The 26,188-nt window shown below is 54.5% G+C and overlaps 2 protein-coding genes across 2 annotated transcripts; both read left to right on the top strand.

The window, feature by feature from the left end:
• The first annotated feature begins 2,668 nt into the window (after positions 1-2,668).
• Positions 2,669-22,859, top strand: TGME49_280390 (HEAT repeat-containing protein). The gene is made up of 17 exons (XM_018781848.1): positions 2,669-5,010; positions 5,221-6,196; positions 6,465-7,222; positions 7,553-8,008; positions 8,606-8,775; positions 9,275-9,588; positions 9,900-10,198; positions 10,475-12,084; positions 12,567-13,139; positions 13,725-14,075; positions 14,408-14,745; positions 15,181-15,462; positions 15,974-17,490; positions 17,983-18,206; positions 18,655-19,123; positions 19,601-19,657; positions 19,783-22,859. Exons 1-17 carry the CDS (start codon positions 2,959-2,961, stop codon positions 21,709-21,711), a joined length of 12,375 nt encoding a protein of 4,124 aa, XP_018637222.1. The 5' UTR covers positions 2,669-2,958; the 3' UTR covers positions 21,712-22,859.
• A 145-nt stretch (positions 22,860-23,004) lies between these two features.
• Positions 23,005-26,179, top strand: TGME49_280380 (poly(ADP-ribose) glycohydrolase). Its single transcript, XM_002371391.2, has 6 exons — positions 23,005-23,534; positions 23,675-23,817; positions 23,998-24,531; positions 24,648-24,825; positions 24,924-25,203; positions 25,303-26,179. The coding sequence occupies exons 1-6, from the start codon at positions 23,264-23,266 to the stop codon at positions 25,556-25,558; spliced, it is 1,662 nt and encodes a 553-aa protein (XP_002371432.1). The 5' UTR covers positions 23,005-23,263; the 3' UTR covers positions 25,559-26,179.
• Positions 26,180-26,188: the final 9 nt, after the last annotated feature.

Raw genomic sequence — 26,188 nt, forward strand, 5'->3', positions numbered from 1 at the left:
GAGATCCGCTCCGAGTTCCTTCTCTGCTTCGACAAGGGAAACGGTCTGCTGTAGCCCGGGAGGTTTGTGGAGTACACCATTCATAGCGAACATGGTGGTCCGGCCTCATAACAGAAGCCCTACCCAGATGTCTCGGGCCTCGAATGGCTCTGTCTATACAGTTTGAGTTATGCAGCTTCGGATCTCGCATAGATGGGTGAAAGCGCGTGTCTCTCACCTTGTGCGTATCTTGCCTTGAAGAGGTGTATGGAACTTTTGTGAGTGTGTGACCCGATTAGAGAGGCAGATTGAGAGAGGCAAGACGCTAGGAATCCATGGTTCGAGAAGTCACGTTCATCCGGAGACAGTCCGTCTTTGATTTTCACTGAGAAGCGTTAGGGGAATTTTAACGGCTGTAAAAGGAGTGAACCATCCACGACTCTATCAAATGGACACAACAGTAGAGAGCAGCAGTTAACCTTGCATCCAGCGATCTGCTACGAGGACACAGAAACACAGAAAACCTACTCCGTGGGTGGTCGAGGGTGGAATGCTCCTGCGTCGCCCGAATGCGGATTCGTCATCTGTTTATAACTCAACTATTTGTGGAAAACACTCTTCTTCTAGTGAGTGTGACACCGAGGTGACGAGGCATCGTATCCTCCTTGCTTATAAAAAATGCTCCGGTAGGTATCGCTTGGCATTCTTTTCAGATGCCTCTCTTTCGCACCCACGGGTATCGACATCTTTTGTCTTCTAGGCAAGAGAAAACATGCAGGACGACCTAGGAAGAAAGCCGCAAGATGAAAAGTCGTCGTCTGTGCCACAGAGAGTCGATTCTCTGCATTCTCTCAGAAAAGAGGACCAGCCTGAAGATGTCTGGCAAAGACAATCTTTCTTTCCAACGAGAGAGGCTGGCGCGTTGATTCGTGAATCCTCAACACAGTCATGAAGCGACCATGCGTCTGTGAAAAGGACAGTTTGTCGAAATGTGTACTTTACAGTCCTACATAAACGAACGGCTTCTTCGTTACCTATCATACCCACCTACCCTGCATTCCTCTGCTCTCCTGCCAGCTCTCTGTCTCGTCTTCGGCATCGCGCACTCCCTCTCTCTACCTCTTCCAGTGTTTTGTGTTTCTCTCTCTCTGCTTCTTCCGCTACGCTGCAACTTCTTTCGCCAGAGCCAGGCTGCGGATTTTTCATCGACGCAGACAGGTCCAGGGCCCGAGTTTCTTTTGTGCTGTTCGCAGGATGGAGAAACCTTCTTGGCTGTAGAAAGCCTCTCTGTGCGTGTGGAGGATTTGCGCCTCTTTCGCGAACTCTCACTTCCGGGCCCCCAATGTGGGCTGGAACGAAAAAGTTACCACACCCTGTGAACAAACCCTGCATTTTCTGACCGTAAGAATCGAAGCTCCACGAGTTTGCGTAAGCTGTTCGTTTTAAAAACGGTAAAGGGCGGTTATGGCGCTCGCTGTCGAGACCCTCACGTTTTCCGGCGTTTGTTCTAGTTTTTTCGCAATGTGTCGGCTGCAAAGGAAAAGGAAATCGCCGTCTCCTCATTGCGCGATTTATGAAGTCAGAACAACGGGCCCGTGTCGTTCCAGTCGCGCTGCGGTACGCGTGTTCCACCCGCTGCTTTTCACACACACTCTTTTAGAAAGCGTGTGGAAAAGGCGCCGTCTCGGAGGTTTCTCGCGAGTGTTTTTCGCATTTCCACAAACTGGTGTGTGCCCCGGCGAAGCAACACTGGCTGTTCTTCCCCATTTTCCCCCAAAAATCCGTCGTCGAAGAACGGGGGAAACGACTGGGTTCGCACACAGCGCGTGTCTTGCCTGAATGCGGACCGGCACTCCTCCCTTTACACGCTTGTCTTCCGGAGAACTTTCTCGAGTTCGCGGGTGTCCTCCTTTCTTCAGAAGATTCAAGGTCCATGGAGAGGAAAGTGAAAAAGTCGCTCGCACACTCAGCCGAGAGCGCCGCGGCGGTTCCGGCATTCTGGAGGGTCCCGAGGGCTAGCGCGTTTCGTTGAGGAAATCCGTTGTTTGAGGAGGCAGCTGTAGTGTTTGCCACCGGATTTTTATAAGGGAATCGGAGAGCGGAGTAAAACATGTAGAGGGAAAACCTCGGTCGGTTGCCACCGGGGCTTCCACGGAAGGCTCGCGTCGCCGTAGCCTCTTTCCCGTCGTACCCCATATTTCAGTTTTTTTCTCCTTTGCTCTGTCTGCTGCAGCGAAGGTAGACGGGAAATAACCAACGGGAGGGATCGAACCTTCTGTCGGAAGTCCGAGGAAAGAAGGAAAGCCTTTGTTCACCGTTCGTACCACCGCCGCCGGCGCTACGAGCTCACCGTGTCTGAGCGCGTGAACGGACGATCACGGCAACTATCAGGTTGAACGTGGGCCTTTGTGGAGTGTTTTGTCTCTATTGCATTCTTTTTTAATCGCCTGTGAAAAGCGCGTGTTCTTCTCTCTTGACTTGCTGTGATTTCCTCTCGGACGTCTTGAATATATAGTCGGCAGGCACGAATTGCTCACGGTCCAGTCAGAAGATTTCGGCGGCTGTGAAAACGACTCGGTCTTCTTATTTTTTTTTCTTTGAAGCCCTCAGCCACACTCCCTCCAGATCTTGCTCTGGACTCGCGCCTCGAGAAGGTTTTTTTTCGTTCTGAGTGGAAACAACTCGTTCTCTTTTTCTTCTGTGAAGGACCGTTTTCCGAGAGGAGGCTGTCTCACGCAAACCCTCTCTCTGTCTTCAGACCTCGCACCTCTCATTCCAGCTCGTCTGTGTTTGGTTTTTTCTTTCGGTCTCGGCTTTCCGCCCGCAGGCTTGTCTCTCGGCAAAACGCCGTCCATGCATCTGTTCTCTTCCTTCCCGACAGTGCTCGCAGAAGCGCCTGCCTGCTCCTCGCTGTCCAGTCTGTCGTAGCTTGCCCCCTTGGGTGCCAAGACGCCTTTCGTTTTTCTTTTGCCAACGAAGATGGAACGCGGGCTCTCCCCTGATTCTTCCTTCTCCAAGGAAGAGAACCGTCAACCGCGGTCCTCAGAGGGCGACATGGAAGGCACTCTCCATCCGCGGCCGCTCGAGTCGCGAGAAGGATATCTTTCTGGAATGAAACACACAGCGTCTTGTTCGTCTTTCCCACCCCCGAAGAAACGTCATATCACGCCAAAAGCTCGACCAAAAAAGATGCAGGAAGTTCTGCAGAAACTCCAGTCTGAGGCTCCTTCTTCTCCAGCGTCTGTCTCTGCCCCCGTCTCTGTGTCTGCCTCGCCTCCAATGAGCTCGGCCGCCGACAGCGAGGCGCCTGCCTGTGCCGAAGCGACCCTTTGTGCAGGGAGAAGCTTCGACGAAGTCATGGCCGCTGCAGGCATAGACACTTCGCAGCCGCTTCCAGATTCTTCGAGGCCGAGAAAAGGCGCCGTGGGCCGGACTGTGGAGAACCAACGCAGACCTGCTTCAACCGGGAGAATGCAAGAGAAGGCGGACGAGAAGAAGGGAGGAGATGTTTCTCTGGAGAAGTTTGTTCCCTCGCGGCCCGCGTCGGCTGTCTCGACAGCTGGCGGGTCTTCACCCCTGAGCGATGGTTCAGCGCTGACGGTTTCTGGGTGCCCCACTCCGCCGCTGCGGATCCCCGAGTCCGAGCGCGAGAGGAAAAAGGACGGGAACGAAGAACATCTCGAAAATTTCCAAGTGGCCAACGAACCGCGCCTGTCTCCCGACGCTTCTCCGCGTCTCTCCGGCGGAGAAACCGAGAATTCACCCGCTGCTCTCCATGACTCTCCCTCTGCGTGTTCTCTCTCTTCGTCTCTCTCTTCTTCCTCCTCGTTGCCTTTCTCTTCTTTGTCACTGCCTTCTTCGGTCCCTCTATCTTCTTCCTCAGTTTCGGTGGGCAGTTCTGCTTTGGAGAACGAGGGCGGCGAGCAAGAAGAGGCGCATGCAGCGATTCCCTTGTCAGTGCGTCTGTCGAGCAAGACGGTGAAGCAGCGCCTGCACGGGTGCGAAGAGCTCCTTCAGCGTTTCCTCTCTCACCCCGAGAAGAGCACCGAAACGTTTTTGCACGTCCAAGGAGGCACTTTGGAACGTCTCCTGAAAGACAGCAACTCCCTCGTGCTGGGCAAAGTTGTCGACTTTCTTCTCGCATATGTCCGCACCGTCACGGGCGCGAACGGCGGCGGCGCATGCGCTGACCAGACACCCGGAGGCCTCCCCCCGTCGACCAATGCCGTGTCGCTTTCGGCAGAGCGAGGGGTCAACCTCTTGCAGACTATCGCGCCGCTGGTCGTCCAGAACATCCTTCCGAATCCCCGGCTCGCGCCGCAGGCGACGGAGCTCCTGTGCCTCCTGGCGGCAGTGCATGCAGAGTGTCTCAGTGCACTGGTCTCCCTCGTCGCCGCTGGGAACGCGAAGCTGTTGTCGGAGAAAAAGGGCAACGTAGCGCTGCTCAAGGGCGCCGCGATCAAGCAACTCGGCGCCGCTCTCCAGCTCTTGCACACGGTTCTCGAGGGCTTTGGCGCCGCAGCCGTGAACGCCGCGGGCGGCCTGAAGCAGCTCCTGGACAAGAGTGTCGGACCGTTTTGCTGCGTGAGCGAGAAGAAGGTCCGCGACGTTTGCACAAGTCTCACGGCGCATGCGGTATGGCTAGCTGGCGCCTCTGAGACCGCGAAGAAGCTCGCGACGGAGGCCGTGAAGAACAGCAAATCGATGCAGGCGGACGTCCTCGCCCGCCTCGCCGAAAAGGATGGAGTCGAGTTGGAACAGCCGAAGCGAACCTTCCTGCTCGGAGGTGCACGGGAGCCGTCTGGAGACCCGGAAGACCGGAGAGAAGAAGCGAGCAGAAAAACGGAGGGCGACGGCCGAGTCCTCCTCGCCGAGGAGACTGACGTCTTGAAGCTGGTCTGCCAACACGGCGATTGGGTCCAGCGCGCCGCAAATGGCACGCAAAAAAAGACTGCAGGCAACGCACAGGAGTCCGGAGAAAGCCAGCTTCCGTGGAAAATCAAAATGCAAGCCTGGCAACAACTCGAAGAGGTGAGACGAAACACCCGTCGCGCAGCACCAGCGGAAAACAGATGAAAGGGAAGAGGAGGAAGGAAGCGAGATATGAAGAGAGAAAGCAAGTGAGAAGGAAGAACCGTCTTCGGGAGACCAGGAAGAGCGCGAGGTAGAACGTAGCGGCGCTTTGATCTTCTCAAAACACAGATTCGATCGAGTATTCCGTGGTGTCTTGATTGTCTTCAGGCTCTTCGAGACTGCGTGTGTATGGCGAAGAAGAACTCGTTTCTCCCGTCGCTTCTCTCCCTGATTCATCGCTGCCTGACTCTCGAGCCGACGCTGCCCGTGGTCAGCTGCTGTCTGCGCGTGATGCAACACCTTGTTCGTCACCTGTTGTCTGACCTCTCTGCCGCTGCGTTTTCGTCTTTCTCTTCTTCCGGGTCTTCCACTCCTCAGCAGCTGCTGCGGGGCCTGTTGCCAGACGTCGCCGCGAAGCTCAAAGTGAACAACCGGCAGGTCCAGGTCGCAGCCACGAGCTGTCTGGGCGCCTTCTTGCGAGTGCTGCCGCTAGACGTAGCATGCGCCGAGCTCCTCCCGATGAAGGAGAAGCTCGCTGGCTATCGCCAGGCGCTTCTGGAAGCTCTCTGCGCCGCGATTCCGGCCGAAGAGCCGCAGAAAGCCGACGAAAACGAACCTCGCTTCGCAGCGCGGAGTGCCGCCTTCTGGCGCGCCGCGCCGCTCCTCGTGCAGGCTGCCAAGGTCGGCGCCGACGACGGCGCCTCGGGTGTACGGACAGCTGCGCTGCAGCTCCTTGCCCACATCGGCTCGAAGGGTGAGGGTGGACGCGCAGCCGTGTCTTGTGTTCTCGACTCCCTTCAAGAGCAGAAACGCCAGCAAGTCCTCAAACTCATGGCAGCCTCGTCCTCCGCCTCTCCCCCGTCGTCTTCTGTCTCTTCTCTCTCGGCAGTGTCGGGGTCGAGGAAGCTTCTGGGAAGGGCGTCTCCGACGCTTGGCGGCGCGGAGCCGGGAAAGAAGGCGGGCGCGTCTGCGTCGCGCTCTCCGAATCTGGGAGCAGAGAGGGGACAGGGTGTGGAAGCAGAGAGCAGCGAGTGTGGCAGAGAGGAGAAGAAGTTCGGCGGACAAGCCGACGAGGCGGGTCGACTGCGGGAGCGGAAAGACGGCGCTGCCCAGAACAGAGTCTCCCTTTCGACGAGAGGCCGAAGTAGGCGAGAAACGAGAACGCGAAAGCGCGAAGAAGTCGAGTGCAGATGTGTCAAACGCGTCGAGAGACGGGGGGAGAAGAAAGACCCGGGGGAGAGAGCGGCTGTGGGAGAGTGGGCGTGAGGGTGAGGAAAGGCAGAGTAGTGCTTGAAAAGAAGCAGAAAGGAGAACAAGAAAAATGGAGTCAGCGAATGGAAACGCGCATCTCTGTTGTATTTCTCTTGGTCCTATTCTCCGTTCTTCCGTCATCTTTTCTCCCTTTTTCTCAGCGGACGGTCTCGCCTCAGGCCGACCCCACACGGCTCGCAGTGCTCTCCGTCGGGCGTCTCCCGCGGCTTCCTCTTCTTCTTGCTCTTCTTCTTCGTCGGCCTCCTCTGCTTCGTTTCCTGCGTCGCCTTCCTTTCCCGTCGCCTTCACGTTGTCGTGGGAAGTGCCTGACTGCCCTGCGAGTTTCGATGAAGCTGAGCTGATTGCCGAGCGCCTCTGGAGTGAAGAAATCTGTGTCGGACTGAGAAGCCCCAATGGCCTGGTGCGAAGAAGTGCATGCGAGCGACTAGCGGCTTGGTGGCGTCGCCCCTGCGAATGCCGCGCATGCGCAGCCATGCTGGAAGCGAGGGAGAAGAAGGAGAGCCAGAATGACACGGAAGGAGAGAAGGGGGAAATGGAGGGAGAGAAGGAAGAAATGGAAGCCAAGAAGGAAATGGCGGACGAAGGGAAGAATGAAGAGTGTCTCCAGAGAAGAAAGGTGGAGTGTGCCGTTCCCTTGGTTCTGTTTATGCGGATGAAGCTCGCGAATTTTCGAGAGAAGTCTCTGGTTGTCCAGGAGGCCGTACTCGCCTGCCTCGCGGCGGCAGTAGAGACGCTCGCCCTCGCCGTGAAGTCTCGCGAATCCACCAAGGCGGAGACACCCATAACAGTCGCCTCCGCCTGCGACGGTCAGAAAGCGAAGGCGAAGAAGACACAAGACACGCGACAGATGGTTCATCCCGCCCTCGCACCTCTCATTCTGGCGCCCCTGCTGGACAAGGTGAGGCTCGCGTACGAGCGAACTTTTCAGAAGGAACTGACGCTCACACGGATACGCGACAAAGTGGACTTCAGGCACGACAGGCTTGGAAATCCGCGCGGCCGCCGCAGATCGTATTCTCATGTTCACATGCACAGTGCATCTGCAGAAACATCCGGACACACATGCATATATGCAGATGTATGTATGTATGCATGTATATATATATATATAGGTAGGTGTGCATGCGTACAGCTGAGTGCACGGCTCTGTCTGCACACACCTCCATCGTGGTCGCTTGTTGTTGACTCTTTCAGTGATTCTTGGGGTCTCTGTTTCTTGCATCTGAAGATTGGCGATCCTCGTCTGGGAGGCAAAGTCCAGGGCCTCTGTGTCGCTCTGGCGAAGGTTTTCGACTCTCCGCTTCCGGTGGCCGTTTCGCTTGTTGAAGGCGCAGAGGGCAACCTAGCGGTCGCTCTTCCTGCATCTCCAAGTGCGTCCACGACCCGCAGCGGGTCACTGGAGCAGAGACAGGACAGACATGGCGAAGGCGCCTCGTGGCAAGAAGAGCGAAAGAGAGGATTCTCGCTCAAGAGAAGCGGAGACGCCGGCGCATGCACGGCCCGCGGCGAACGGGCGAGAGTCGGGTGTGCGGCCGCCATCGGCGGAGCCACAGGGCGCGCGTGCCAGGCTCTCTGTGGGGTCCTCGAGAGACTCCTACGCGAGTGGGGCAGCGAAAAATTCAGCCCTGTCAAAACGCTCGTTCTCTTCGTCAGGCAAATCGTCGATGGACAAAAGGCAACTGCAGTAAGGGAGAAAGAAGAACGCAAAGAAGGAAGAAAGAATGGCGAGGAACGGGTGTCAGTGCGCTGCAGACAGTGTCTCAAGCCGGTCACGCGTCACGAACTGCGGAGACAGAACATGTGCCTATTGAAATCTGCATGCAGTTAACGTTTCCGTCTCCCCGTGGACATGTACAAATGAAGATAGGCAATCCATATATTCAAGAAGTAAAGTGTAAACTGGAAAGCGTGTGTGAGTCCGAAACGGTGAAGGACGTGCCGCGTTTCAGGGATCTACATGTGAAGAAGATGCTGGAAAACGGCCTTTGTGGAAGCAACCTCACGTCTGTTTCGAGGTGTGCATGTCAACGTGTGACGAGGGAGAGTGAGTAGGAAAGCAGAGTGGGAAACACAGACCGTTTTAGGTCGTGAAAACGTGGAGATGGAAACCAACGAGCCTCAGGCTACCACTGATCGAGTTTCGTTCTATAAGCAACAAGGCGTCGAGAAAGATGTGCATGCGTCGCTCTGGGACCCTCGAAGGACGTCTTTGCTCGTCAGAGCGGAGACGTGCGACGGCGAAGGATTGGAGATGAAATTGCTTCTTTTTCCTTTTGTCTAGGCGCAAGCAGGCCGTTCCGGAGGCTTGCGATTGATGGCGGAACTGCATGCGCAGCTGGGGGAGAAGAGTCTCTCGAGCATGCTGCTCTCTCAGCCTCTGCCAGACGACCTGCGTAGTGCAGTCAAACAACTCGCGCAAGGCCTCTCCAAGCAGTCTTTTTCTTCGAATCGGTAAAACGAATGAGGACGGGGACCATGGATGCAACAGAACGTTTCCAGAATGACTTCTTCCATACAGCAACTTCCACGGCTGTACATCGCATTCTTGCGTAGAGGGAGAGAGCTGCATGCCCACATTTAGATGTATGTAGTTGGGGATCCGTAACGTGACTTATTCAGGAAAGAGCTGAGACCAATTTCTTAAGTGTATCAGAACGACAGGTTCAATCTGTTTCCGTACCAGTCTATTGTAAGTGCATCTTCCCATTTTTCTTGCCCTCGGGGAGTACGCGTAGGTTTGTGTGTGTGTCGACACTCTGCATGGGTGGGCGATGACATGCGTGTACGTCTTTGCATGGACAGTGAAGAAGTCCGTTTTCCCCGCTCTTCCTTGGGCGCGTATTTCCACAGGAATTCGCCGGTCAAGCAGACAGTGTGCATTTGAGTCAGCGTGCGTCGGCAGGAGTCCGCGGCTCTCATTCCGGGTGCTTTTTCCTTTTTCTCTTCCCAGGACGCCTCTTGCCTCTGCCGTCTCTCTCGTCAAACGCGCGTTGCAGTATGTCTCTTCCGGCTCCTCCTTCGTGACCTCTGCAGTGAGCGAGGTCGCAGGGTCCGATTTTGAGGTGTGCGTCCGCCGGGCGAAGGAGCCGGTGTCTCTTGCGCCGGTCCTCACTCGGGAGCGTCTGGCGATTCTGCAGGCGAGTCAGAAGAAATCTTACGGCGAGAGAGGACAGGCGGGAAAGGGAGAAAAGGAGGAACTTGCAGCGCTCAAGGAATGCATCCGGTTCATCGCTGTCGAGGGCGGAGGCTGCATCCGAGCAGAAGGTAGGAGAGGCACCGAGTCCTGAATTCTAGATAGACATACATACATATATATATATATATTTAGATGCATATATATATATATATATATATATTGAAGAGGACGAAAGAGCAGTGGAAGGAAGAGTGGTGAGGCAGAAAGAACGGTTGTTTATGGGGGAGTTTGGGGAAGATACGAGAGGGAAAGGGGAGAGCTATCCGACACGTTGGGTTCTGCTTTGGTTTCTTCTCTGTGCCCCCATTTGTCCTTTTTTCTTGTTGAGTTTCGCATTTTCTCCTGTCTCCTTTCTTCGGCATCTGACTTGCCATTTCAGGTCTGAGCACTCTGATCCCGCTTCTTCGCACAAAAATCAGCCACCCTCGCCCGCCAGTCTCTCGCGTCGCCCTCGTCCTCGCGTGTACGTTGTGCGACGCTCTGACGACGCAGCCTGTGCCGGGAGAGGGGGGCGAGGAGAGACAGAAGGAGGGCGCCTACGAGTGGCGAGAAGCGACGGCGAGAGACGACGCAGAGTTCCCCTGGAGAAAATCTCAAGGTCTCAGCCGAGGATGTCAGCTGTACAAAGACAGTCTGCTTCCGGCTCTCTTTGACAGACTGCATGATCCTGACCGGAAGGTAAAGTCCGAAGCAGACATGCGAGGCAGAGACGAAGGAGGACGGAAGAGAGAATAAAAGGGGAAGTGGGACAAGAAAAAAGGCAAACGCGCGTGAGAGAAGAAGAGGAAGATGCGACAAAGACGCGTTCTTGCATGGGCAGACACGTCTGCGGGTGTTTCGCTGCTCTCCGATCTGTATTTTTTCTTTTTTGACTGAGGTCTCTCTCGCAGTGCCACGACCTGTTACCTTTTCGAATCTTCCTGATTTGTCTTCTCATTTCCCTACTCGTTTCAGACGATGGAACTGGCGCACATCGCGACGCTCAAGTGGCTTCACGCGATTGGTCCCGAAGAGGCTGTTCCCCTTCTTCTTCCTTGCATCGAACGCGCCCTCTCTGCTCCTTCCTCAAATCCAGGAAACGCTCTACGCCAACAAATGCTCTCTTCTTCTCTCTCTTCTTCTCTCTCTTCTTCCCTCTCATCTTCTCTCTCTTCTTCTCTTTCGTCCTTCCCCTCCGGTCCGGGGGGGGCTGAAAAGACTGGGAGGAAGGTGGGGGAGGCGCTGGTGGCTCTGCTTGTGGCGAGTCGGTTTTCGTTTTCTTCTGGCGCGTCTGAGGCGCACACAGAGGTTCTCTCGCGTCGCCTGCTGCCGCTGCTTTTCAGTTTTCTGCGACTGGTTCTGGAGGAGCGGGAGAGTGAGGCGAAGCGCGACGGGCGCGAGGCTGGCGGAGAACTCGCAGGTCTGTTAGAGACTCTCATCGGTCGAGTGGCTTCCCACCTCAGCGACGCCGACGCGGCTCACGTGGAGGAAGAAATGCAGAAACTCGCGACGTGGGCATCCACTTCTGCTTCCAAGAAAGCCGGGCGACGAGTGCAGGACCACGAGGACGCATGCGCGTCTCTGGGGGCGTCGAGTCGCAGCTTCAGAGCCCCCCCGAGCCAGCTGTCTAGGCACGGAGACAGTGAGGACGAATGCGAAGTTCGCACTCGGATGGCAGAGGGCGGGAAGGCTGGAGAGAGCCTCGCGAAGAGCGACGAGCAAGCGAACATCTCTGCTGAGGGCTCGCACGTTCCGGAACCGTCGGTGAGCTCTGAGCCTTGCATCTTGGAAGCAGCCGCGAAGGTCGGGGAAGAAAGCGAAGACGAAGGTGTTTTCCTTCACATTCGTCGCGTCCCGAGAGAAACTCGACGCCGTGGGAGCCAGTCGCCTACGTCGCCAGGTTCGCAGCGAAGGCCAGGGAGTCCGGGGGCTTCCCCTCGGTCTTCCTTTTGCCGGAACGCGCCTCTGGACTACGTCGGGTCTGCGGCCTCGCCCTTCTTCACCGCCGCGTCTTCGCCTCTCGGCGTCCTGTCGACCGCGAAGTGTCTCCAAGCTTCGAAAAGCAGCGCCGCTGTCTCTCCAGGCTCGAGGCGCGTCTCGCTCTCGAACTGTATGTCTCCGCCGCGTGTGGTGGGGGGTGAGAAGACGAGCAACAGATCGACGTGGTTGCGGACTCGCGGGAAGCTCGCGGCGCTCGCGGCTGTTAGGGAAGAGGCGCGCGCGGCCTGGAGGCCTCACCTTTCGCAGACTCTGTTGGATTTGATGTTCCCGCCTCTCTCGGCGTCTCCCGGAGTCGACAGGGAGGGCGCAGAGTCCCCGGAGGGCGGCACAAGAGAAAAGGACGGCAGCGGAGTCGTGACGGCCATGCAGAGCGACGCAGAATCGCCCAGTTCGCACGCAGAGTTCGCGGCAGAAGCCTCGCAACTGTGGCTTTCCTTCTTGCGACATGCGTGGGGAGAGGAGGGAGGAGAAGGAGACGAGCGGGGCGCTGGCGCAGCAGAGAAAAAGGAAAGGATGAAGGTGCATCGGAAGCTGAAGGGGGACGAGGACATCGTCGGACTTCTCATCAACTGGATTGCTTCCCAGTAGGTCGCAGGCGAGAAAAGGGAGAGGCGGGAGTGTCGGGTTCAGACTTTCGAGACGGTTTTGAAAGTGGCAACGGAATTTTCTTCTGTTGATCTCTGAAAAAATGCAAAAGAAACACATGCAGACAGCGAAGAATGTGGAAAAGATAAAGGAGAAGGAGAGACTGGAAAAGAGAAGAAGAAACAAAAGGGAAGTTCGAAAGGCTTGTTTCCTTGTCGGCAGCGGATAGAAAACAGAGAGCAAACGGAAAGATCGGATAAGTCGAGGCGGCAGTGACTGAGTTCAGAGAACAGAGGGTGGCGTCGTTCCCGTTCGCGTCGGTTTGACATGGAGAGACCGTCGTCTGTCGCCTTGTGTGTTTTCTTAATACGATACCAGTGGCGAACTCGAGGCTTTCAGAGATGGTCCGTAATCCTTGTTTTCATAGATTCCTTCAAGCACTGACACAACACTTGCTTCGTTGCCGGCTTTTTGCCTTCAGAGTCGCAGAGAACTCGACGACTTTCCCCCGCGGCCTTGGTCCCCGTACTCTCGCTTCCTCCTCTTCAGGTGCTCGCTCTCGTCCTCTCAACTCCTCTCCTCCGCTCTCTCTCCCACCCGCCCTCCTCCCTTCTCTCTCTTGGTCTGCCTCATGTCCTCTCGATTCTTCTTCGAGGGCTTCTCGGGAGTGTCGTTACACGGTGGCGGCGCCGCTGGTGGTGTTGGGAGTTCTTTTTCAGACTCTCAAGGCGCTGCGTTTGCGTCTGAGTGTGAAGGACCAGCAGGAGGCGACCGCGCTTCTCCTGGACCTCCGCTTTCAGGCAGCTCTGGAGGCACTGCAAGGGAGGAAAGCAAGAGGTGAACGAGGCGAGGGCGAGAGGCGGATATCTCTCGGCTCACCTGTCCGCGCGGCCTCGCCCGCACGCGATTCGCGGACGCATGCAGTCGCCTTCACTCAAGAGACCCACCAAAAAGTTCTTCACCAGCTTCTTCTCCTCCTCGCGACGGTCGCGGGAGAACCTGCTGCCCTCGTCTGCACGCTGCACAAACAGCTGGCGAAAACGAAACACAGAGAGTGAGCGAAGGAGAGGGGAAAGAGAAAAGCGGGAGAGCCTGCAGAGACAGGCGAAGCAGAGGGCTGACACAGTCGAGGCACACGAAGGCGGAAGTACATACTCAAACTTCTTGCTGCGAGACGCAGTGTGTCGCATTCTGTCTCTCCCTACTGAGCGCAGTTCGTAGGCAGAGAAGACCGGCATCAGAGTTGTAATGGCACGAAGAAGAGACTGCGCTGAGAGACGAAAGAAGAAGAGTGCAGAGCCGTGTACGAAGGCGGTGAGAGTGTGGAGTGTCAAGTCGCTCTTGAGAACGGGACACAGAACAAATGTCGACGCTAAAACAGACATCACGACAACGCACCAGATAACTCACAAAGAGTATTTTCCTAAAAGTGCATGCCAACGAGACATATGCAAACAGCAGTCATGGGATGTGTGTAATCGATTCAAGCATATCTCAACGAACGACAGTGCGTCGATATGTAAACAAGCATCAATGTGTCGCAGGTGGATGGCACAGCAGGAGTCTCCGCGTTCCCTGTTAGTCTCGAAAGAGCCTCCGACCTCGGATGCATGCGCATTTTTCTTTCCTTCTTCTGCAGCCTCGTGTGCGACATCCTGGAAGCAGTCTGCGTGGCTCTGGAGCAACACCTGCGTCTTCCGCTACCGTTCGCTCTCTCAGTTCGCGGAAGAGCGGACAAAATCTCGACGTCTGAAAAGTCTTTTCCTTCCTTGTCTCCGGCGACTCTCTCCTCGACCTTCCCAGCCTACGCCGCTGCTCAGGCGCAGTTCACTGAGTTCCTTCTGGGGCAGATGGTGCCGCGTCTCTGTCAAATTCTCACGGGTCCTCTCGCCGATGAGAAGGAGAAACGAGAGGAGCGCCTCTCCCTCAAGGACGCTGCCCTTAAAGCACTCGCTCTCTGCAACTCGGCTACCAAAGGCGGTGTCCTCAAGTAAGCAGAAACTCGAGACTTCCAACAGTTCCACGAAGGCACATCAACACCGGAACATACATACAAATTCATACAGATAAATCGACAGGTAGGTAGAGAGTTAGGTATAGATAGATAGATGGACATTGATTGATTGATACGAGGGTATCTGAGGTAGCAAGCAGAGACTGCTAGGTATCAAAAAAGTGGCAATATGCATAGATGTATATAAATATATATATATATATATATATATATATAAATGAGAAAATACTGAGATAAATGTGCATGTATGTTTCTGCATGTGTCTGGGCCTCGGGGCTTGTCTGTGCAACCTGTGGATGTGTGTGCAGCTCTTCTCCTCTCCTGACAGCGGAGCTTCGTGGGCGTCTCGGCGAGCTCGGGAAGGCGTCTCCTGTTTTGGATGTCTGCTCTCTCTCCTGCTTTCCTCTGCCACCTCACGCTCGCTGTTCAGACTACGTTTCTGTCGCGTGTTTGCCCGTTGTCGCGTCTCCTCAGCTACCACAGAGAAGGAAGGAAGCAGGTGCCGCCTCTAGCCTTTCTGCTCAGGAGCGGGCCGGAAGCCGTGCCGAGAAGGGTGGAAGGAAGAGTGCGACTGCCTCGAGAGAGAGAAGTCGCCTGGGCAGCAGAGACGAAGTTGGGCGCGAACGCGCAGAGACCGCCTCAACCGGTACGCCGACGCGAGAAAGAGGGGACAACAAACAAAGGAAGAGGGGGGGACAGCGGAGAAGAAAGCGAAAAAGCAAAAAAGACGAACTGAGGAAAGAGAAATCGCTACGCAGTCTGAGAGGCGAGCGACGGGGAGAAGACGCTTCAGAACACGGGGAAACGCTTCAACAGGAGAGCAGGGCCAACATCGGACGGTGCTCAGCGTCTCAGTCTGTGAGGGGGATAATTGTGTGTCTGTGTTTTTGGTATGGTGAAACTAACATATTTGAGGCGTTCTTTGAAGAACTGCCGAGGTCGCGGGCGACTTTAAACCGTTGTCTTAATTTCTTTCGTTTCCTTTTTTCCACTGTTTGCGTCGTCTCTGTACTTTCCCTGTCGCTGTCTCCGCTGACGGTTCTCGTTGCATGTCGCTTCGTGCCTTTCTTTTTTCCTTCAGGAAAGAGGCCGAAAGTGTTGAAAGAAGAACGCACGGAAGAAGGCTCGCGGTCGCTGGAACCAGGAGCGCCTACTGTCGCTGAAGGCCTCTCAGAAAAGGAGGCGGAGAGTGAGTTCTCCGAAAATCTGAATCGGGGCGAGGAAGACGAGCTAGAAGGACACAGCGACGGGGGACAAAACGGAGCGAGAGCCAAGGAGTTGCTCCACTTCTTGGATGCCGGACTGCGGAGCCTGATTCGAGAACGGAGAGAGGAGCAGCAGGCTCTTGTAGACGCCATGAAGGGTGCGTGGTTTCTCTAGAGGAAATAACACAACTAGCGGTATGCTCTGCCGCAGAAACCGCGGCTGGTTAAACCAGAAAGACGGAACGCGTTGTTGTCTCGCAAGGGCTCCCTTTGGAGGATAGACACGGCGAGAGAAGGCATTCTGAAGTCTCCACAACACACGTATCGGCAGATGCCAGCGTCGCATGTACACACATTTTCACGTATGTTATGTATATAATAATGTCATGTATATAATATCATGTCTGTCGTATCTCTCGTATCTGGTATGTCCTGTTTATCATCTGTGTCTTTTAGCTTCGCTTCTTGTTCACCGGTATTCTGCCTTCGCTTGCGGTGGGCTTTGGAGCGGCTTTAACATGTTTTTAGGTAGGCGGACAGTTCGCATGTTCTCTGTCAGAGGAACTCGTTGAGTCGTGTCTGTCGTTTTTTTTGATGCTAGATAGAACTGTAAATACCTTTGAAGTATCCAGAGGTCCTTCTTTTTCGTCTGCGTTTGTCGGTGTCCAGAGACAGACAGGCAGACTGCGGCGCTGCGGTCGGGTGCAGCCTTCGAGCCTGTCTTGACGCAAGTGAAGGAGGCGAAGTTGGCGGCTGAGGAGTGCTTCTCTTCCCTTCAGAGGGCGCATCGGGAGCAGAGTGTGAAGGTTCTAGGTTCGATCGCAGCTCAGCAACTGAAGGCGGAGGAAGCACACGCGAACTGTCACTTTCTGCCCTTTCGTCTTCTGGCAAACCCCCCGGTCTCCACGCAAGGAGACAGAGAGTCGCCAGCGTCTCCAAGAGCCTTCTCGCTGCTTCAGCACCCCGCGAGAAGCGATGACCAGAAGGAAGACGGACTCGTGGGCGCCGTCGTGTCGATGGTCAAAGTGTGGTGCAGCGAGTTGTACGAGAAGGACGTATTTCGTTTGGAGCGAGCAGCTCACTGTCTGCTCTACCTCCTGACCAACATCCCTCTGGACCCGACGACGATGCGTGAATGCGCCGCTGGTGCCCCGGAGTCATGCACGGACCCCGCTGTCTCCATCCCGTGTCTGGCTGCCCGTGGGCGCGAGGGCAAGGACGCAAGAAGTCGCGAAGGCGACGCTTCGCCTCGGTCGTGGCCGACGGGCTCCATCCTTGAAAGCCTTTTCGCTTCACGCACTGCTGGAGCTCGAGAGAACGATGCGTCGAATCTCTCGTCCTCCTTGGGAGCGTCTCCCGCGGGGCTCTCTTCAGAAGGGGAGGCGGTTCTGTTCCATGCAGACGCGTCATCCCTCGTCTCCTCCATCTTGTTTGAAAGCCTTCTGCAGGGCCTGGACAACATTTTCGATCCGGCCTTCTTCAGCGCGTCGACCTCCGTCGCGGTCGCGAGTTTCCACACGATTCTCTCGCTGCTTCTCCTCCTAGAAGTTCTCCTACGGAAGCTGTTGTCCCCGAAGACCCTCGGGTCCGATGGCGCCCGGAAGCCGGCTCGAGCCGATGTCCTCCAGTGGAAACGCCTCGAGGTTTCCACAGCCGGAGAAGAAGCTGCGACGGGGCGAGGCGAAGGTGGGAGAGAACTCCTGGGCCGGACGGCGATGGCTCGCGCATGCAAGCAGCTGCTTCTCTGCATGTCGAGGTACCAAGCGTTCGTGTACAAGGCAGCAGCACCCGCGGCCCAAGAGCTCTTGGTCCCGCGAGTCCTCGTGACAGCACTGCTGAACCAGTGTCTAGGAAAGAACATGCTCCGAGGCTCACTTCCCTCCCTTGCGAGTCTCCTCGACTTTGTCTTCTCTCTCGCCGGCCAACAAATGCAGGGCCTGTACCCCGACCTGAACGCCGACACGGCTTGGCGGTTTCTCTCCAAGATCCACAGGCGCGTCGCCTCGAAGCTGCAAGACGCGGCGAAGACTGACGGTGCCTCTCGGAGTGGAGACGGCGACCGCGATACAAACCGACGCGGCCTGTGCGAGGACTTTTTCGCAGAAGGGAAGAACGTTCTGCCTCTCGCGGATCGTAAAAGACTCCAGGATGTCGTTCCGCAGGGCCATCTTCTTCAGCTTGTGCACGTGAGGAAGGGGAAAATCCTTACACGTCGATCTAGGCTTTTTATCAAGATGCATGCGTCTGTGGGGCGGTTTGTCGCTGGGAGTCTCTGGCAGCGCACTCTCAGCTGTGAATTCGTTCGCCTAGTGTTCGACGCAGTTCCTTTTTTTTTATATTTTTTCTTTCCGTAACGAAGCTTTTGCTGCAGATGCGTCCAAGCGTGGTCTGCTGCTGCAGCCATTTTCACTCTTAATAGTTCTCGTTTTTCGCCAGGAGCCAGTGGAAGGTATCGCGGATACATTACGTTTCAGCCTGCAGCGCGTGAGGGAGGTGGGATGTGCAGACACGCGGTTAGAGCAGACGTAGATTTCCATGCATGTCGACGCGTTCCTGTCTGCAAGTGAAGGGGGAGGAAAAAGCGTGAAGACATGGCGCATGTTCGCGGCTTTCGCATTCGTGTCTCCGCGTTGCTGCTCCCTGCATTGAATCGAGGACTTGCTTCGGCTTCTGCGCAGACGGTCATCTCAAGTTGGTTTCTTCTTGAAGGAAGCCACGAGGCGGCAGTGGTGGCGCTCCAGCAGAGAGAGCAGAAACAGGAAAAGGACGAGGAGCAGAAACCGGAGACGACGACGGCGCATGGAGGCCGCGGCGGGAAAAGCTTCTCGGTTTTCTTGGAGAATCAAAGGTCACTCGCCTTTATCTACTTCCGTCTGTTCATGCACACGTTTGTGCGTTTCTGGTGAGTGTTCAGAAGGGAAGAATGAATTCGTCTGCACCGACGGATGGTGGCTAGAGAAGTCAAAAAGCACATGGGGATGCCTACGGAGCGCCGGAGTTGGCCTGATGCATGTGTAGTCACCGAGGAAGAACTTTTCTCTTGCCTCGTGGGTGCGGTTAGTAGCCGAGTCTTCTACTGTTCGAAACCGCTACCGCTGAGACTGTGTATCGTGTCTTCAAAACGGGAGCGCTACCACGCCTTTTCCTCCACCTCGACTTGTCATAACGGTTAGAATTCACTGAGATACGATTATCCCAGACATATTTTTTGCAGATTTGGCCGCATGTGCGACGTTACACTGTACGGGTGACTGCGCTTCTGGTGCAGAGATACTGCAGAAGACTTACAAGCCGTGGTTACTACGTGGTCGAGACATGATGTTGAGTCGATTGTTTCTTGTTTTTTTCAGCCCCGACGTCCTGGGAAAGTATCTGATTGCGCAGAGTCTTTCTTCGACGTGCACGCAAGGAAGGCGCCTGGAGAGTCTCCTGTCTGGCTCCGTGCCGTTGTTCTCCTCGTCGGGAAGCGCGAGGGCCTTCGCCGCCCTAGAGGCCGCAGTGAAGGGCGCTTCCGAGGCGCGGGAGAGCCTGCGTGACTTCAGCTGCAATGCGTGTATTGAACTGGCGCGGCGGGAAGAGGAGGAGCGGGGGGAACAGAGAGAAGAGCGAGCCGAGGAGACGGGCCAGACCGTTTCCGAGAAAGAGGAAGAGAAGGACGGAGAACGGAGGAAGCGGACCCTGCCTCTCGAAAGCGACGAGGAGACGAAGGATATCGCGCCGCGAGAGAGGAAAGAGCGGCGAACAAGCGAGGAGGGACGAAGAGAGAAGAGACTGTGCTTCGGAGATGAAGTCAAGACGTTCGTTGCGTCAGTTGTTGATGTAAGATCGAGAAAATAAGTGAACGTCGAATCCGGAGTTATCTCGAGGGAAGGCGCGAGTCTCGACGAGAGTCGACTGTGGAGGAAACCGTTAGTCTACTGTTTTAACAAGTGGAGAAACCCGTGTCCGGTGTCTCACAAAGCACGAGCTGATGTAAGGGCCAACGCTTGATTTCTGTTCGTGGGCAAGCGTCTCTTCTCCAATGCCATGCGTTCGGTGGTGTCGCAGCTCTCGACGACTACCTCGCATGCACTCAGTGACACAACTTCTGGGCTAGGGTGAATTCGGCTGGTAAAAAACTCCCAGACGAGCAATCACCGCCTAGCACCGCCAGGAACAAGACTTGCACGCGTACTCGTCGGAGGAACAGGTCACTGGCAACTTTGTCGTGTGTCTGTCAAGATAGTATTCTAGGTTTCCCTCGAGTAGAAATGAATCTCTTTCTGTGATTCCCTTTTTCCTGGTCGTCTCATCCAGGCGGAGCAAGCGAAGCTAGCGGAGCTCATGAAGAGGCACCATATTGCGCCTCTCCAGGTACGAAAACAGAGTTCTAGGGTGTTTCTCTTTGAATTTTCTCTTCGTCGTAGAGGGGGAAACGTGAGTCGACGAAGATCAAATTTTTTAGGCACACGGCACGTGTGCTTTCCATGTCGTTTCAGGATCCGCTGACGCCCGCATGCGACGGCGAGGGGGCTGTGGCAGAGCCGGGTTCCTCTGCCCTTCATCTTCTGCGGTCGTGTTACCACGATGCCTTCTGTCTCGTGGCACAGCAGCCCTTCGACACTGCAAACGACCTCTCTCTGCAGCCGTACTTGAACGACATTCGCGCGTGGCTCTGTCGAGCGCAAGTGGGTATGGAGGGGCCCTCTGTGCTTTCTCTCGCTGCCGATCCGGGGAGACCGTTGGCGAGAGTGTCGGGAGAGAGCAGCTCGAAGCGAGAGCGACTCGTGAGCTTCCTTACTCGATCTGTTGCACTTTTGGATGTCTTTCCGTTGCCGGAGCAAGGACGGCGCAGGCCATGTGGGACGCGGGCACCTGGACAGGCACGTGTCGGTCTCTTGAGTGTGAGCAGCGTGGACAGAAGCGAAGATGGCCGGGGTGGAGAGAGAATCGCGAGGCAGGCCGTCCGCGGAGACCGAACCTGGGCCGTTGCCTTTCCCACGGGAAAGCGATGGGTGAATTTGGACGCCGTGGCGAACATGGTCAAAGTTGATATCCCTCACCACGGTCGGGGCGGAGACTCGAAACGACCAGAAATTGCAACAGAGAGCCGGCCAGGTAGTCTGCACGCGGGGGTTTACGATGACACCCGCGAGGCCTCTCTCGACGCGACGTGCAGCCAAGGAGTGAGGACTCATGGAGTGACCGGCACAGAAAACCGAAGAGCTCACCAAGGGACGCTGGGGCGAGAAACACTGGCGAGGGAATCAGGAGTGGAAGGCCACGAGAAAGCTTCGAAAGAAGAGACGCAAGACGCGGCTTCGAATGCAGGCTGCGGGAGAAGCGGAAAAGACCGCCGATCGGGAGGCCAAACCGACGTCGCACAGTACAGAGAGCCTCCGTATGCATACCGCAGCTCCTTAGGTGAAAAAGGCAGAGTCGAGTTATTGGATAGAGCATTTTGCAGTTCCACAGAGAAGCTTATTCGACAGCCTGCTCCCCACCGTTCCGAGACGCAGCTGCGCAAGCCAGCATCTGATCAGTGCATGCAAGAGAGCACGCGAGTAACGCCAAAAGTATGCCGGCATATGGAACAGAAACTGAAAGAGGTGGATGCCTTTCGAGGGGCGGGTGACGGACACAGATGCAAGGAGACGAGTCTTCGTGGAACGCATGCCACAAATTTAGGAAAGCACCTGGACAGTCTGTCGAAACCGAGTAGTCATCAGTCTGTAGCCCAGCTGCAACGCGACTCACAGACTGGAGCGCCTTTTGATTCTCGAGTGTGTGACCCGTTGAGCATCAGGTCACCTTCGAGGTTGGCGGATCACAGCAGAGATGCAGATATTGTCATTGACACCGGGATCTCTGAAAGTGGCGAGGCGCGCTTTATTCCCAGGAATCTGCCTGTGGCTCCTGAGGGACTCCGAGGGCGATTAGGAAGTAACGTGGGTTCTGAAAATAACAAGAGTGTGACGATCACGGCACCGCACGATTCGAGAGGTAGCCAAGAGAGCCTGCTTGCTGTATGTGGCCCACAGTGGACTGTGGGTGAGTTGACGGGTACCGTGGTGTCGCCAGGTGAGGGTAGGGGTCTGTGTCTTCCCTCTCCAAACAGTCTACTCAAACGTGACGACTTGTCGCTCGGAGGTGTGAATCGGGGTGTGATAGCGTATGGAGGCACACGGGAGACTTCCGAGGCACATTGTCATTTCAGGCGAGCACTCGATTCAGACTCGGCGGGACGATTGGTCGCGCAGTCTGCTGCCGTGATGGGAAGTGCGGAGAAGCATCTCTGCCCAGTTGAAAGGGCGCAAGGGGACAAGAAAACGTGTCTGCGTAGGAGCGAGAGATCTCCGATGCGTCTCTCTCCCCAGGAAGCCTCACTGAAAACAGCGCCGAGCAGCGTATCATTAACTGAGCGCTGAGGCGAGAAAAACTGGATCTACTACGCTGAGGAGAGCGATCAGTCCAGAGAACGTTCGGTGCGTCCGTAAGGCCGAGGTGTGTTGAGAGCTCACTACTGTGATATGCGCTTTTTTTTCTCTTGAAAGGTCAAAAGTACCAAGAAGCTGTTAGGGGCACCCAAGTGGGGGTGGGATTGTCTTGCAGTGGTACAGGGGTAACCACCTCCCCCCAGGTGGTCGGTTTCTTAACATTCGGGGAAGAACGTCGTTCCCAATATCTGTGTTACGGTCAGCGCACCCTCTCTGTCAAGCTCAAGCCTGGTCACAGAACCTGTGAATGTTTTGAAGAACTTAAAACCGCCTGGAAATGTCGCAGCATGGTTGTCGTTCAATGGTTCACACATCGATGGCATACACACTATCGTTAAGGAGAGAAGCAAAATCGTCAGCATGTAGGGAAAACTGTTACGTAGTTGTCTTCAACGGGAACAAAAACGTGCTACGCCTTCAGTTCGGAAGCGGTAATGCATGGGCACACAATTTGCTGGCTGATAGAGGCTTCGTCGTAGGGGAGTGTTGAACAGGGAAGGAAGTCCCTTGTTGACGTAGGCCACGTTTTCGGACCGGGGCAGGATTGAATTGATTGCAGAGGGTCATTGTAGCGAAGGCAAGGCTCACATTGACACCCAGTATCTATGAGGTGTATTTTCTACGGAGCAGAGAAATGAACTCTTCGTTGCATCACACACTGAGTTTTAAATGGGTGCTTCGTCTAAGAATTTCAGAAATCTAAGGTATGTGCAACCCGGCACGAAAGCAGTATAATATTTCTGTCGGGGAGTTGCGATGGAACTGCGCAATCGGAGCTGACAATCTTGTTGACATACCCAGCTCTTCTGGCCAAGAAAAGTGTCTAATGTCTATGAAAAACAAGGATATGCTTTGAGTTTGTTTAATCCTGCATGCACATACTTCAAGGATCGTTTCTTCTCGCGCTTCGAAACTGTCTGTAAGGCATTTTGAATGAGAGACAAAGTATTATTACTCAGATGCGACTCAGCCACTGCAGTTTATCGCCTTACAGTCTTGCACGTCAGGATAAAGTGAGATCCACGTTTATACCTCATAACTTGTTAAACAACCGGTCTACCTCGACAGTTTCGAACAGCCGCTGAGTAGACAATTCAACAGAACGGGATGAGCACACCACACCGAATCGTGACCTCTCGTCGCATAGCGCCGTGGCCCCAAAAACGCGGCACGTGTATGCGACGCGGAGACACACAGGACCCAGATGAGACACTGGTCCCACGCAGTGGTAGGCAAAACCCCATGTTCGACTGTCGTTCGAGAAATATAACTTTTCGTAAAGCTCAATTTGCTAATCATAGTCGGAACGTGTGCTGTCGGTCCTGCCGAGGCCAGCGCTGCGCCGGCTGCCACGCTGTCAGGAAGTTCCGCAGTGTCGATGCGACGGCGAACCGTCCAGAGGTCCCTTTTGTTCACGGTATTTTGTTGAACAGCGTTATTGATTTTCAGGTTGGAATTTGGACGCTGAAACTGTTTGATCAAGATGGAATGTCATGTGGTGCGCCTACTTGTGTCACTTCTCATTTTGGTGCCTTGTGTCTGCATGGCCCAAACACCGGCGCAGTTAGACTTGATGAAGAAAGGTTACCCTCATACTGGCCCCTGTTTTGATAACCCTTGCGCAATTCTGCGGACTCCCGTGGAAGAAGATTGGGGAAAGACTAAATATATCCTCAACTTCGTCGCCTCCGGTTTCGGGCCCGCTGATCCGCAGCAGCTTGCCTCACTGCAGAAGCGGCTGCTGAAACTAAGTGGTGAGCTTTGAGCAGCAAATCGAAATGCATTCTATAAATTCAACGAAGAAGCGAAGCTGGACTGTAATTCTTTGTAACAGGTGATGCGGCCCTATTGTTGTTTGTCACTTGCATCCTGGATGAATGAACTATACCTTCAGGTAACATACGAACTGAAAAGAACAAGCGGATTCTCCAGCGTGGCCTGTTAAATTATCTGGAAGAGAACCCGGGAAAATTCTTCTCGCATGACCTGCCTTTCATGGCGACGCTGGTGATGCGTATTGACGAACTTTTCCCGAGTGTAAGTTGATAAGTTGAGCTCTCAATCAAAGCTTTGTATTCTGACATCGTCGGAACCACAGGCGTATCTCAAATCCCTTAATTCGGAGCTCAACATACACAGTCTCTGCTCTTATGAGAAAGCTGGTGCGACTGTCGCTATTGTGTGTTATGCACTTGTTATTTCCGATGTCTGCTTCAGGGATTGCAGTATATCACGCCCGAGAATCCACAAGTGCATCTGCGGAAAATTCAGGTTTTCACGTTGATCGCGGCTGCATTTTTAGGAGTGATTCCACATAATCAGCGAGCATTGCTAGCGCATCATCAAAAGAAGTTCGTGATGAACCAAAATAAGCTCGACATGTTTTATAGGGGTTTTATGGAGCGCAAGCCCAAATTTCAGTCGGTGTTAATATACTTTGCAAGCATGCGCGAGCGTCTTGGCAACTGTTGGAATGAGATGGTCAAGAAAGGTTTCGTCGACATGGCACCTTGCACAGGCACTTGCATATGCTCCACTCTCGAAGAAAGCGTTTCTATAGCGCCAACGGATGAGTTGATTGGATTTTACCGACAGAGTGACAAGGTGGCGGATTTTGTGTGGAGTGATGGCTCGGTGAAAGGAACTTCGGCGTCGGTGAGCATCGACGACATTGCTAAGAGCACGAAGGCTCTCGGTGGTTTCGAGGTTTTCGAAGAAGGAGATATAACGACGAGCGATGGAGACTTGCAGGTATGGATCCCAGTGAACTGTTTTCATGGTTCGCGCAGTGTGAGCGGAGACACGGGCTCTTATGTAACTGCTGTTACATTCATACATCCGGCGGGTGTGTGTGTGTGTATTCTCAGGTAGACTTTGCAGACAAGTATCTTGGCGGTCTCTCAATGTTCGAAGGCTACATCGCTCAGGAAGAGCTTATTTTTATTATATACCCCGAGATGCTCTGCGTAATGCTCTTCAGTGATATTATGAAACCAAACGAGGCGGTTGTTGTGAAAGGTGTGGAGAGGTTTGTTTTTTCTCAAGGTGAGTCCCCTGATATCCTTCGACTGGGCGTGTTGTTCGTGGGTACTTGGCCAGTCAACGTTACGTCTCGTCGTAACTACCTCTGAGTTATCTTTCAGGATACGAATGGACATTCCAAATCACGGCAGCAGCAGGGGATTGGACGGAACTGCCTTCCAACAAGCACTTCAGCGTTCAAGGAGTCGTACCACTGGATAGCCTTGGTCGACGAAACGTGGCTATCGTGGGGATAGATGCCGTCCAGTTTCATGAACCAAACAAGCAATATTCGCCAGTGATGGTGAATCGAGAACTGATGAAGGCGGCAGTGGGTTTCAAAGGTGACCCGTATGAACTTATTGTATCAGGATCGCGCCAACCCATCGCGACTGGACTATGGTGAGTCTCTGTCCCCATCCAGTTCTACGCTGTCTATGTACAGGACACGTTTTCGGATCACCAGTTGTCAGCAGGTGATATTCGGTGTATTTTTTGTAGGGGCTGCGGTGTTTTCAATGGAGACGCGCAGTTGAAAACGCTGATCCAGTGGCTGGCCGCATCGTATGCAGGTCGGTCGATGAAGTTCTACACATTCTCGAACAAGTCCGTGGATGGCCTCGGTCTTGTTATTTCCAAACTACGGCAGAGTTACGCGACCGTCGGGAATCTCTACAAAGCCATACAGAACGCTCTGAGCAGGAGATCGGGACGTTTAGGCTGGTCGTTGTGGAAAGAGCTCCTCTACGGTGCATGAGCTGATGTTGTGTGTCTTGATTTGAACAACGTGTGAATGTCATCTTTAGTTGGCCGAATATCGGCGCGTCCCGTCAGCACCTGATGGCCAACAACAGCTGCTGCTGTACAGTGGTACTTTCCCGTAGTGTAATACAAGTGGAAGCTGTAATGTTGCTTGTGTGATGTAATAAAATCGATTTATCAGAGCAACGTGGGTAGTGACCGATCACAGAGATTGATCTTGTGATGGTCAACGCAATCACAGCTGGGAATGGCCATGACGGAGCCGAACCATTGGAACGCTTAATTGCATTGTTGCATGTGTCTGACAATTGTTGCAGAGGATACTTCAGATTGATAACATGAAACTTCCCTGCTCATCAATCTGACAACTTAGAGGATGTCAGTTGTCACTCTTGTGTTTGGTAATTACAGATCCAACTAAGTCATTCCATCATTACCGCGGGTTTACGTTTATAACAGATCTGAGACTGTTTCCACACGGCGACTCAGAGGTCGTCGTGCTCTCTCAGTGGGGATGGTATGCTGAGCACGCTGGCTTATTTTTTTCGCTAGAGGTGGCACAGCAACTCATATGTATGATCGAACCAGCGTAGTAAGTTGTCTCGGTGCACACTGAAGTACTTCC

The sequence above is a fragment of the Toxoplasma gondii genome, chromosome VIIa, assembly GCF_000006565.2.
Source record: "Toxoplasma gondii ME49 chromosome VIIa, whole genome shotgun sequence".
Lineage (NCBI taxonomy): Eukaryota > Apicomplexa > Conoidasida > Eucoccidiorida > Sarcocystidae > Toxoplasma > Toxoplasma gondii.